General features: G+C 34.4%; 1 protein-coding gene across 1 annotated transcript in view; it reads right to left on the bottom strand.

Moving 5' to 3' along the window:
- Window positions 1–381: 381 nt before the first annotated feature.
- The window catches only part of LOC101895868 (protein mab-21-like), a 30,218-nt gene continuing 16,923 nt past the window's right edge, over window positions 382–13,676 (bottom strand). The window contains exons 2-3 of the mRNA XM_059121956.1: window positions 7,717–8,270; window positions 382–4,609 (exon numbers count right to left, since the gene is read on the bottom strand). Of these exons, the coding sequence (XP_058977939.1) occupies window positions 4,260–4,609; window positions 7,717–8,270 (904 nt within the window). The 3' untranslated portion in view covers window positions 382–4,259. The remainder of the gene's footprint in view (window positions 4,610–7,716; window positions 8,271–13,676) is intronic.

Raw genomic sequence — 13,676 nt, 5'->3', positions numbered from 1 at the left:
TAAAAACAACTTTGATTAAAATTTAATTTTTCGTGTTATTTTTTACAATTTCAAGTTCTATCGGGCTTAAAGAAACACCCTTTATATAGTAGAACAATTGACAGGACTTACCTGTGTATGAAATCCATGTTCTTTTTTTTCCTGACACATTCTTCCAATTTAGAGTTCCTTAAAAAAATAAATCTTCAACGTTTTTTTTTTTAATTTTAGTAATTATATTTGAATAGATTTTTTATTAACATGAAATTTTCACAATGGAGATAGGATAGAAAGGGTTGTTGTTTTTGTTTTTATCATTACATTTAATTGCTTAGCAAATATGTTGTTTTTATTGTTGTTTTTTTCATTTAACAATTTTTCTTTTTTTTTTTACAAAAATTGTATTAGTTTATCAAATTGCACATAGAATACGTAAATCGTAAGTTATTCTTTTTTAAATTTAATTCAAAATTATATAATCGTAAAATTTTCTCAAAATATTTCATTTTTTTATTATAATAACTATTTAATCTTCTAACAAATAGGAAGTGTAAATGGTAGTGATTAAGGGATAGATTTTATTGCATAAAAAGGGGAACATGCACCTATTTGAAAAATTGTATTTAATTCTAATCGTATACAGTATGTTTTTCCGATTTGGAGTAAAGGTTAATTTCATATATTTTCACATGTAATTTCAACAATAGCTTTAACCCGTTTCAATAAATATGAATTCCTGGCATTTAGGTAAGAATTAGGGTTTTGATATCTTCTCAGACCTATGGTACAAATTTATGACAATTAAATTTTTTGAATATAAGAACTTGCTACGATCCCGTTTAAAGAGAGTTTTAACCATATTTTGAGGGTTAATATTTAAAATCAAAATACTCTTCGTACTGTTGCCTCTAATATTGCCAAAGAAACTATATAACTAAACTGCATGGATTGCAAGGGATCTTAACCCGAAATTTTTCAAAAATATGAAGATGTATCAGCGATTTTTAAATTTTCAAAACGCTGATACATGGTCTTCTATTTTTATACCCTCCACCTTGAAACGGAATTTTGTCCTTCCGTTTGTAACATTCCTAAATATTCGTCGTAGACTCCATAAAGTATATACAGGGTGAGATGAAAAAACTGCAACCGACTTCAGACTGCTGTCATTTCTAAGCCACTTGTCCGACATTGTTTGTCATTACATTGTTTACAAGCGTACAAAATCATTTTGGTGAGAATTTTCCAGAAAAATGACCGAAAAATGGCTCGTGAACTGAACATATCGCAATATTCCATTCCGCAAATATTGAAAAAATGAGCTCGGGGTAAAGCCATTGAAATTCTAAAAAGTGCAAGAACTTACACAAAAGAAAAGAAACAACGGAAAGAAAATAGACTCAAAAGAGCTTAAGAGTTGCTTCGGTTAGCCAAAAGTGGTGAACTGCCGAATTTGGTTTTCTCCGATGAGAAAACATTCGTTGTCCAGCAGTTTGTAAACAAACAAAATGATCGCGTTTACTTGCCAAAGAGGTCAGCTGAAAATGTACATCTTCGGTTGGCCATCAAGCGCTGGCCATGGTGATGGGCCGCCATAACAGCCGATGGTCGCCCTCCGCTCGTATTAATCGACCGTAGCATAAGAATAAATGCCGAATATTATCGAGAATATATTCTAGAGGGAGTATTAAAGCCTTAGGCATGCGAACATTTTGGCCACAGACCTTGGACATTCCAACAGGACTCAGCAGCATCGCACTCAGCATGCGCCACCCAAAAATTCTTACAAAATGAGGTTCCTCGTTTCATTTCCAGCGCACAATGGCTAGCAAAATCTCCGGATACCAGTCCGTTGAACTATTGTGTCTGGAGTATTTTGGAAAGCAAGGTTGGTACTAAAACATACCAAAGTGTCGATCACCTCAAGCAAGCGCTTTGCCGGGAATGTGCCAAAATATCGCAGACAAAGGCAGCGTGTGACGGTTTCAATAGCCGTTTTAAAGTCATAATTCGTGCCAAAGGTGACCAATTCGAACAAATCTAAACTCATTCTAAAATTTGATCCCATTTCCGACATTTTTTGTTTTCATTCAATAAAATTAAAAATTATGGCGCTTGACTTTATTGCAGATTTTTACGAGATTAAAATTTCATACTTCATCTAATACAATATAAATATTGGTGCAACATTTGGAGGAAATCGAGCATTTATATCAGATCAGATATATCAGACTTTTGGTTAAGAGAAATATCTAGATAAAGCAAATTGTAAAGAATCACCGTAGTATTGAAAATTATGACCCTTTGTGGGTGAGGTACCAAAAGGGGCAGATATACATCATCTTCACAACAGATCTTGTGTTAGCAAAAATATTTGGATGAGTGAAATTTGAAGAGAGGTGGATGCTAATTTCGGACTTTATGATCCTTTTGGTTATTCAAAATGTCGAACCATATGTGGGAGAGGTACAAAAGAAATGATCCGATCCCTGCCATCTTTAATACAGATCTTGTGTTTATGGAAATATTGAGATGTGCCAAGCATGAGTGGAATCGGATGTTAATTTTGTGTTTTATGAGCTTCAAGAATATTCAAAAGTTTGACCCTTTGTGGGGAGGTACCAGAAAGAGTGAGCCGATATATCCCATCTTCACACGAGACCTTTGGTTAATAAGAATATTGCGATGTGTGTGTTATGCAAAATTTTGACCCTTTATGGGGGAGGTACTGGATGGAGTAGACCGATATTGTGCAAATGTTGTATCACTGGTGAAAATATCAAGATTTGAAAAGTTTGAACAAAATCGGATTATCCTTTCTCTTTCTGTGCAGTAAATTATTTTATTTGTAAATGTTGACATTTTGTGGGGAAGTACCAGAAGGAGTGGAACATCTCTGAACTCGATCTAAGTTTGAAAATATGTCCTGAAACGGATTTTTTCCAAAGAGATCTAGGGTAAACCTACTCTAGTCATATGGCTGAGGGTATAAATATGGGGAAAATTATATGAAAATTTGCTTCTTTTTATATTTTTTTTTTATTTTTTCCGTGTTCGACTTTTAGGTGCGCTATGGTATATTCTGAGACCTGTAGTAAATTTTATGACTATCACTTTTTAATGGAGTTTAAGAAGAAAAGTTCTTAAAATATCTCTTTAATGGCTCAACTGAGGGTAAAATATTTCTCAAAATCTTAACAGTAACATTGCTGAAGGCATTATGTACTTAAAATGTATGGAGTCCAAGAAATTTTAATTCGAATATTTCCAACAATGTAAACATGGACAGAACTTCTCCATCCTACTTTTGAGAAACCTTTCGATGTCAACTTTTAAAAGGCCAATATAGAATTATATCTCTACATTCAAAATTTACTCGGTTTTCTTGTAATTTTTGCATTTTGTGGGGGAAGAATTCATTTCAAATAACTTTTTAAAATTTCGATTCGAATTTGAAAAAATATATTTCAAATTACATGTGAAAATATAATCAGGAGTATATTTTACATAGTTGTGGCGTATTAAGATTTCCGAAGTAATTAGTATATTAAATATGATGGGGTGGATTATGGGAGATTATTTTTTTTCTCGAGTGTAGGCTATATAGACTATGAATGAGCAACTATTATAGACTTATAATCATGTGCAAATTTATCTTGATCTTTATGCTGGATGGAAGGGCGAACAATGTGGCGGTGTTGTGTTCTGTTTTTTTTTGTTCCATTGTCGATAGATAAGTAGGTAGGCAGGCAGGGGATACTGTTTACCAAGGGATTATCCTCCGCCAAATCAAGATTATTTTGTATCATGCTCATGTGTGAAGGAATATGTGTGGCATGGGTGAATAGTTTGGTTGTTGGTGTTCACATATGGATATTTTGAGTTTTTTTGGTGTGGATTTTATCTATGATCTCTAGATTATGGATACCATCATTCTGGCCTGATGGTGATTGGTGTTGTTAGAGGGTTTTTTTTGGACAATATTTTTTTTCATTTTTATTTTTTTTTTCTTTTATATTTTTTTTTTGTTCATTGAAGTTAAAAAATGTTTTGATTTATGAAACAAAAAAAGAAAAATTTCAACGAGGATTGTTTTACTGATCCTCTAAATCTTCAGTGTAATTATGGTTTCGTTTCGTTTATTTTTTTATTATACATGGCTTATATATTGCTTAGAGCAGCAGACTTCTTATTATTCTCACATTCATTCTCGTTTTTTTTTTTTTTTGCAACATTTTTGACTCTTCTTCCCGCTGTCGGCTTTCTTGCCGGAGTTTCTTTTACAATTTTTCAAAGGCATTGGCATTTGTTAGCATTTCTCTTGTTAAACGCCAGACTTGTTTGGCGGCCTGTTCCAAGGCGCTCGGCGATTTACCCTTAAATAAATCCAAGGTTGGTAGGAAATAATGGGGACATCTTCGATATTGCAGACAGGATATTAACTGAAGGAATATGCCATTTATACGATCGGCAATACACGGTTCATCCCATTCAAAATCCCGAGGATGTTTTTCGCATTCGTAGAGCAGTAGCGTCTTCAAGTGATAGGCCGTTATCGGGTTGCCGGGTAATTCTAAATGACGATCACGCAGAGTCTTCAAGATACTCAAGCAGCGACGGCGGCAACCACCTGGAAGTGAGGGGGAAGGATTAATGTTTTTTTTTACTAAAAATCGAAATTGAATATTTTGAGGTTTTGATGAACGAAATTGTCAAAAATTTTTGATATTTCTCCAAAGATAAGAGTTAGCAAAGTATGTTCAAAGTAACAAAGTACAATCCTACACTCCTGATTTTTATACCCTTCATCATTCTATGGAGGGTATATTAACATTGTCATTCCGTTTGTAACTCCTCGAAATATTCATAATAGACCCTACAAAGTATATATATTCTGGATCAGCGTAAAATTCTAAGACGATCTAGCGATGTCCGTCTGTCTGTCCGTCCGTCCGTCTGTCTGTCTGTTGTAATCACGCTATCTGTCGAACGAATTGAGATAGAAGGCTAAAATTTTGCATACATGCATAGTTTACCAGTAGGCAGGATAAATTCGTAAATGGGCCATGTCGGTCCACGTTTTTGTATAGCCCCCATATAACGGCACCTCACGATATTCGGTATTTTTATGATTTTAGCGACATTATTTACCCGAATTATTTCAAATTTCGTATTTGAAGTTCGTAATAGCTACTACAGCCTATGACAAAAATTTTTGTATGCAGGTCCAAGTCTTCGTATAGCTCCCATATAACGGTACCTGCCGATATTCGGTATTTTGATGAATGCTGCTGAGCATTATTCAACGGCATCGTTTCAAATGTCGTACTGGAATATACCAATGGGTACTGCAGCCTATGGAAAAAATAGCGTATGCAGGTCCACGTCTTCGTATAGCCCCTATATAACGGTAAGTCCCGATTTATCGAAATTATTTAAAATTTCGTATTTGAAGTTCGTAATGGGTGCTACAGCCTATGACATCGCATAGTCCCCATGTAGCGGTTTTCAATTAAGTAGTAGTTTTCCGATTTTTTTTTTTTTGAAAATTTTCAAGTTCCTTCCAAATGGTGGGGGTATTAAAAGTTCGGCCTGACCTAACTTATCTGCTTTTTTACTTGTTTTTAAAACTACATTCATATCTCAATCATGTAATTCCATAGAAAACTTATTTCCAAATTCCACCTCCAATTTGTACCAAATTTAGTACTATTTAGTACACATAAGTACAAATTTCCACACAACCTATATCACACACTCCATTAGAAATCTAATTTCCCAATTTCAGGATTCCAGCCCAAACAGTTTACCCAAATCCAAATTGTACCAAATTTAGTACTATTTAGTACAAATTTCCAAAAATTCCTACATACCCCAATTCTACACTCCAACACTAATCTTAATTCCAAATATCAGATTTCAAACTCCATCGATTCACTCAAATCCAAATTGTACCAAATGTAGTACCATTTAGTACATATAAGTACAAATTTCCAAAACTACCCCCATATTCCAATCCTACACTCCGACTGTAATCTTATTTCCAAATTTCAAAATTCCCACATCCAACGGTTCACAATTCCAATTTGTACCAAATTTAGTACCATTTAGTACATATAAGTACAAAATTTCACAGGTACCTACATCATACAATCCAAAGAAATCTCATTTCCCAATTCCAGGATTCCCAGGAGCCCAAATCCAAATTGTACCAATGTAGTACCATTTGTACATAAGTACAAATTTCCATACAACCAATATCACACAATCAATTAGAAATCGTATTTCCAAATTTCAGGATTCCTGCCTAAACTCTTCACCCAAATCCACAGTGTACCAAATTTAGTACACATAAGTACAAAATTCTAAAACTTCCTACATACCCCAATTCTTCACTCCAACACTAATCTTAATTGAAAATTTCAGGATTCCAACTTTATCGGTTCACTCCAATCCACGTCCAAATTGTACCAAATTTATTACCAGTTAGTCCACATAAGTAACAATTTCCAAAACTATCCCCATAATTCTACACTCCAAATGTAATCTTATTTCCAAATTTCAAAGTGCCAGCTCCATCGGTTCACCACAATTCCAATTTGTACGAAATTTAGTACCACTTAGTACACATAAGTACAAATTTCCACAACTACCTACATCATACAATCCATTAGAAATCTTAGTTTCAACTTTCACGATTCCAACTCTATCGGTTCTCTCAGGATTTAAATTGTACCAAATTTAATACCATTTAGTACACATAAGTGCGAATTTCAAAGTCGACCTACATACCCAATCCTACAATGTAATAGTATTCTTATTTCCCAATTTCAGCTATCTATCGGTTCACCCAAATCGAAAATGTAACAAATTAAGTACCATTTAGTACTTTTCGTGCACAAAAGTATAAATTTCGAATACTACCTGCATGTCATAATCCTTCTCTACGTCAGTGATGTTAATTTTAAATTTCAGGATTCCAGTTTCATCCATTCATTCAAATTGGACTTGTACTAAATTTAGTACCGTTTAGTACTTTTTGTATACATTTCCAAAACTACCTCCTTACATCGACCCTACTCGGCAACCTTGATTCCCATTGTAAATTTTAAGTTTTTAGGTCTAACCGTTCAAATGATACGAAATGGTACCAAATATAGTACATTTTAGTATTTTTCGTAAATTTATGGTGCGAATTTCCAAAAATCCTTTCGGATGAAGATATATAGAACCTATATTCAAGTCCGAATCGATCTCTATACAATTTAGCAGAGATGTTTCTGAGCTGTATCTAAAATATGGTCCAAAATAGAGTGCATATTACGAAAATGAGGGACTTGAACACCACATCGGGTGATACATATGAATGGGAGCTGTAACTATATATGAACTGATTTTCACCAAATTTGTAGTACTTCTAGGCTGAATTCAGTCGCGTGTGCCGAAATACATCTTATTTGGACGAATATTATACATATGACGCACAATAAAATTAAAATCGGACAAATATATAAATGACATGACGGACAAATATATCTAAATTTGGACCGATTCATCTCAATTTCAATAGAGTTCGTTTTTGGGTGAAACAACTAATTTTTGGAAAATTTCATTTCCGTCGGAAAATAAGTGCTACCTGTACTTTGTTTACAAAATTACATGGACAGACGGATATTCCATACTCTCTGAATAGAAAAAAATATAATATCATAAGATAACACCCATGTTCACCCTTACCTTGCAGCAGACGATTTTCGGCCTCGAAAAAACTCAACACCCATGCATCGCCTTCCATGCTGGCGGCATTATTATTTTTATTCTGAAATATAACACTTTCCTTGGACAACAAATCAAATCCTTCGGTTTTCACCTCAGCCACAATACTCGGATGCGGCCACGGTATATGCGGCATTGGCCAATGTGCTGCCGAACGCGGCCATATGCCGGAACACTTGAATGCCGGTGTTATTTGAACTATAAATCGTTCACGAATTCGCAGCTTCACTTCCGTTGTATCGCCAATCATTTTTACCATATCTCGATAAATACTCTTATCGCATGCCTGTGCAACTAGGGTTTGAAATCTGGCGCGTATTTTACGTGATGACAGATAACCCGATGCTGTTATGAATTCCACCCACAGTGACATGGAACGTTTGCGGCCATCGCTCAGCTTGAGGACAGCACAGCCGGGCAGGGTGCCATCATCGACAAAATTGAAGACACCCATTTGATTGAGATACAAGACGATTTCGAATTCATTGGGAGAGATGACTTCGACGCCTTCAAATCTGAAAATAAAAACGAAAAAAGAAACATGAGTTGGAGGGTAATGTTGTATGAAATCAACGTCCAGACGAAACGGAAAAAAGTCTTGAAAATTTTCACGAAGGTCGGTCTTGGTGTAGCGTGTGATAAGGCTGGGTTTTTGGAAATTCGTACGATAAGGGTACGAAAAGTACATAAATGATGAATGAACTAGAACTCTGAAATTTGGTATGAGACTTACCGATGCAGAGCAGGTTAGATGTATTAAAGGGTTTTGGAAAATACGGTACTCAAGGTTTCGAAAAGTTCTAAAATAGTACTAAACTTCTAAAATGGTACCATTTGGTATGATTTATAAGGATAGAGGTAAAAAATGAATCAAAGTTGAAAAGTAAGTTTAATATCTGAAGGTGGATTCGGAAATGTGTACTAAGTGTACAAACTGTACTAAGTGGTACTAAATTTGGAAATTTGGAATATGAAATTTTGAAATACTGTATTGGGTTCCCTGTTGGAGGTAGATTTTTGATAAATAAATGGTTTTGGGAACATGTACTATAAGTGCTCGAAAAGTACTAAATAGTACTATATCTGGTACAATTTGTATTGGGTGAACAGACGGTGCTTGAAATCTAAATTTTGTGTTAGGGTCGCTGTCCATGTATTGCTTGGACAAATAAAGATGGTTTCGGAAATGTGTACTATAATTGTACGAAAAGTACTAAATGGTACTATATTTGGTATTAGGTAAGAGGATAGAGATAGAATTCTGAAATTTAATATTTATTCAATTTGGTATGAGAATCAAGGTTGGGAAGTAAGTAGTAAGAAGTAGGAAGTAAGTAAGAAGGTGGTTTTGGAAATGTGTACTAATTGTGTCAACTGTACTAATTGGTACTTAATATGGAACAGTTTGATTAAAGGTGAAGGGGTGAAGCAGGAATTTTGAAATTTTGTTTTGTAGTCCCTGCTGGTGGTAGGTTTGCAATACAGTGGTTGTTTTGGAAATGTGTACTACAAGTGCACGACAATTACTTAATAGTGCTTGATTTGGTACAATTTTGTATTGGGTGAACAGATTGTGCTTGAAATTCGAAATTAGGATTGCTTCCCATGTATAGCCTGAGCATATAAATGTGTTTTCCGAAATGTGTAATATAATTGTACGAAAAGTACTAAATGGTACTATATTTGGTATTAGGTAAGAGGATAGAGATAAAATTCTGTAATATTTATTAAATTTGGTATGGTACTGGTATGGAAATGGTACTAAATGTGGAATAGTTTGGTTAAAGGTGAGCGGGTGAAGCAGGAATTTTGAAATTTTGTTTTGAATTACCTGCTGGTCGTAGGTTTGCAATAAAGAGGTGGCTTTGGAAATGTGTGCCACAAATGCACGAAAAGTACTAAATAGTGCTTGGGTGAACAGATTGTGCTTGAAATTTTAAATTTCGAATTAGGGTTGCTGCCCATATATAACCTGGACAAATAAAGGGGCTTTCGGAAATGTGTACTATAATTGTACGAAAAGTACTAAATAAAAATGCGTCATATATGTATTGGTAAGAAAAGTACTAAATCGTACTAAATTTGGTATTAGCATTATAGGTATTTGTATTATTAGGGTATTTGATATTGAGACATTGAGATTGGAGGTGGTTCTGGAAATGTGTACTAAAATTTACGAAAAGTACTAAATGGTAACAAATTTCGGTATTGGGTGGAGGGATAAGGCTGGAATAATGAAATATGACATTGAGGTCTTTGTTGGTATCTGCGGTTGAGATATGGATGTGGTTTTGGAAATGTGTACTAAAATTTAAGGAAAGTACTAAATAGTACTAAATTTTTGTATTGGGTGAAGGTATGAAAATACAATTCTGAAATTTGATAATGAGGTCTTTGTTGCTATCTAAAATTGAGATATGGACGTGGTTTTGGAAGTGTGTACTAAGATTTACGAAAAGTACTAAATAGTACTAAATTTTGTATTGACTGAAGGTATGGAAATATAATTCTTAAATTCGATTTTTGGTCTTTGTTGCTATCTGAGGTTGAGATATGGATGTGGTTTTGGAAAAGTGTACTAAAATTTAAGGAAAGTACTAAATGGTACTAAATTTGGTAGTGAAAAAAACAAATTTGGAATGGAAGATACAATTCTGAAATTTGATATTGAGATCATTTTTGCTATTTAGAATTGAGGTATGAGAGTCGATTTTTAAATGTGTACTATAATTGTGCGAAAAGTACTAAATTGTACTTAATTTGGTATTGGCTGAAGGGATAAGTCTGGAATAATGAAATTTCATATCGAGGTCTTTGTTGGTATCTGAGTTTGAGATATGGAGGTGGTTTTGTAAATGTGTACTATAATTGTTCGAAAAGTACTAAATGGTACTATATTTGATATTGGGTGAAGGGATCAAGATAATATTCTGAAATTTGATATTTAGATTAATGATGGTATCTATATTTGACATATTGTGGTGGTTTGGAAATGTGTCCTATATTGGTACAAAAAGTACCAAATGGTACTAAATTTGGCATTGGGTAAAGGGATAGAGCTAAAACCGTGAAATTTTAAATTGCTTAACTGTTGGTGTCTAAAATTTAGATATGAAACGGTTTTATAAAAAAGTACGAAAATTATACGAAACGTACCAAACAGTACTTAATTTGGTATTGGGTGAAGGTATGAAAATACAATTTTGAAATTTCATACCGAGGTCTTTGTTGGTATCTGAGTTTGAGATATGGAGGTGGTTTTGTAAATGTGTACTATAATTGTTCGAAAGGTACTAAATGGTACTATATTTGGTATTGGGTGAAGAGATAAAGATAAAATTCTGAAATATGATATTAAAATGAATGTTGGTATCTATGTTTGAGATTTGGTGGTGGTTTGGAAAAGCGTCCTACATTGGCACAAAAAGTACCAAATGGTACTAAATTTGGCATTGGGCAAAGGAATAGAGCTAAAACCGTAAAATTTTATATTGCGATAACTGTTGGTTTTTAAGATTGGTTTGGTGCGAAAACTAACAATATGGGACCACTCCATCAAGTACCTCCCCCACAAAAAGGTCAACAATTTCAATAATTTTAACTCTTATAAAATGTGATGTAAAAGTCCGATTGTCTTACAATTTCACACATCACAATATTTTTATTAACCCAAGGTCGGGAACGAAGATGGATTATATCGGCCCACTGCTTCTGGTACCACCCCTACCAAGGGTCAACATTTTGAATATCCCTGAAGCTCATAAAACTCGAAATTAACATCCGATTCCATTCAAACTTGGCACATCTCAATATTTTCATTAACACTATATCTGTTACAAAGATGGTTGAGATTGGACCATTTCTTCTGGTACCTCCCCCACATAGGGTTCAAGATTTTGAATAATCAAAACGATCATAAAATGTGAAATAAGCATCCGGTTCGTTACACACATCACAATATTTCTACTAACAAAAAAAATGCTGTGAAGATGGGATATATCGGTCCACTTCTTTTGGTACCTCCCAAACAAAAGGTCAACATTTTTTATATACATCATGCTCATAAAATGCGAAATTAACATCCGAATCAATTCAGACTTCGTACATCCCAATATTTCCGTCAACACTAGATATTTTGTAAAGATGGTAAAGATCGGGCCATTTCTTCTGGTACCTCCCCCATAAAGGTTCAACATTTTGAATAACCAAAACGTTAAAAAAGCGAAAAAAGCATCTAACTCTCTTTAAATTTCACACATCCAAATATTTTTGCTAACACAAGATCTGTTATGAAGATGATGTTTTTCTTCCAACCCCTTCTAGTACCTCGCCCACAAAGGGTCACAATTTCCAATACTTATATTTGTCAAAACCTCACGAAACAAGTCAGCGATTCTTAACAACATGCTATATCTAAATATTTTTCTCAGTCAGAGATATATATGGAATTTATGATTTCGCATAAAATTGGATATAAATGTTCGATTTTTTTTTGTAATTTTACCCATACCAATATTTTGATCTATGTTAGATGAAGCAAGAAAATGGAACACTTCGGCCGACTATATCTGGTACCTCACGCACATTTTAACATTTCCTAAAAATTATCCAACTCTTGCACGTTGTAATATTTATATCAGTCTTAGGACATATACGAATTGGTCAATGCTGGCCAACCGCTTCGGTATCTCCCCCATAAAGCGTCAACTGTTTGAATAATCATAACTCAAGGCAGGGTGTATACATATGTCGGCAAAATCGACTGATAATATTATACTTGTTATACCTCCACTTTGGAAAGGTGGGTATATTAACTTTATCATTCCGTTTGAAACATCTCTAAATATTCGTCGTAGACCCCATAAAGTACATATATTTATATTCAGCATAAAACTCTATGTCGATTTAACGATGCCCATCTGTCTGTCCGTCTGTTGAAATCACGATACAGCCCACATTATTTGACGTAGAGCGTCAAAATTTAGCAGAACAATTTGTATTGCATATAGGATGGTTGGTATTGAAGATGAGATATATCGATCCACATTTTGGTATAGTCCCTCTCGATATACGGTATTTTGAAGGTTTTTGTCACATTTTTTACGGATTTATCTAAAAATTGGTATTTGTTGGTCATAATGCACCGTTGGTGAAACATTATATGTATAGGTCCACGTTTTGGTATAGCTCCGATATAACGGTGCCTCTCGTCGGTATTTTGATGATTTTTGCCACATTTTTACACGAATATGTTCAAATGTTTCTTTTACCCTAAGGTGGAGGGTATTAAAAGTTTGGCCCGGCGGAACGTAACGTTTTTAATACCCTCCGGTATGGAGGGTATATTAAGTTTGTCATTCCGTTTGTAACACCTCTAAATATACATTTTAGACCCCACAAAGTATATATATTCTTGATCAGCATAAAATTCTATGTCGATTTATCAATGTCCGTCCGTCTGTTTATCTGTCCGTCTGTGGAAATCACTCTAGCTTCCGAACGAAATGAAGTAGGTTGATAAATTTTTACTCAAATGTGTATTATGTCTGCAGGACTTTTGGTATTGAAAATGGGTCATGTAGGTCCACGTCTTCGTATAGCCCCCATATAACGGTAAACTCCGATATTCAGTATTTTGATGATTTTAGCGACATTATTTACAAGAATTGTTTCAAATTTGGTATTTGTAGTTCGTAATAGATACTACAGCATAAAACAGAAAATGGGCCATGTAGGTCCACTTCTTCGTATAGCCCCCATATAACGGTACCTCCCGATATTCGGTATTCTGATGATTTTAGCGATATTATTTACCAGAATTGTTTAAAATTTCGTGTTTGAAGTTCGTAATGGATACTACAGCCTATGACAAAAAATTGTTTGTGCAGGTCCACGTTTTACAACTCCCATGGTTCCTCCCT

The sequence above is a fragment of the Musca domestica genome, unplaced genomic scaffold, assembly GCF_030504385.1.
Source record: "Musca domestica strain aabys unplaced genomic scaffold, Musca_domestica.polishedcontigs.V.1.1 2, whole genome shotgun sequence".
Classification (NCBI taxonomy): Eukaryota; Metazoa; Arthropoda; class Insecta; order Diptera; family Muscidae; genus Musca; species Musca domestica.
The sequence above is the reverse complement of the archived record's forward strand: the minus strand, read 5'-3'. Positions and strand labels throughout refer to the sequence as shown.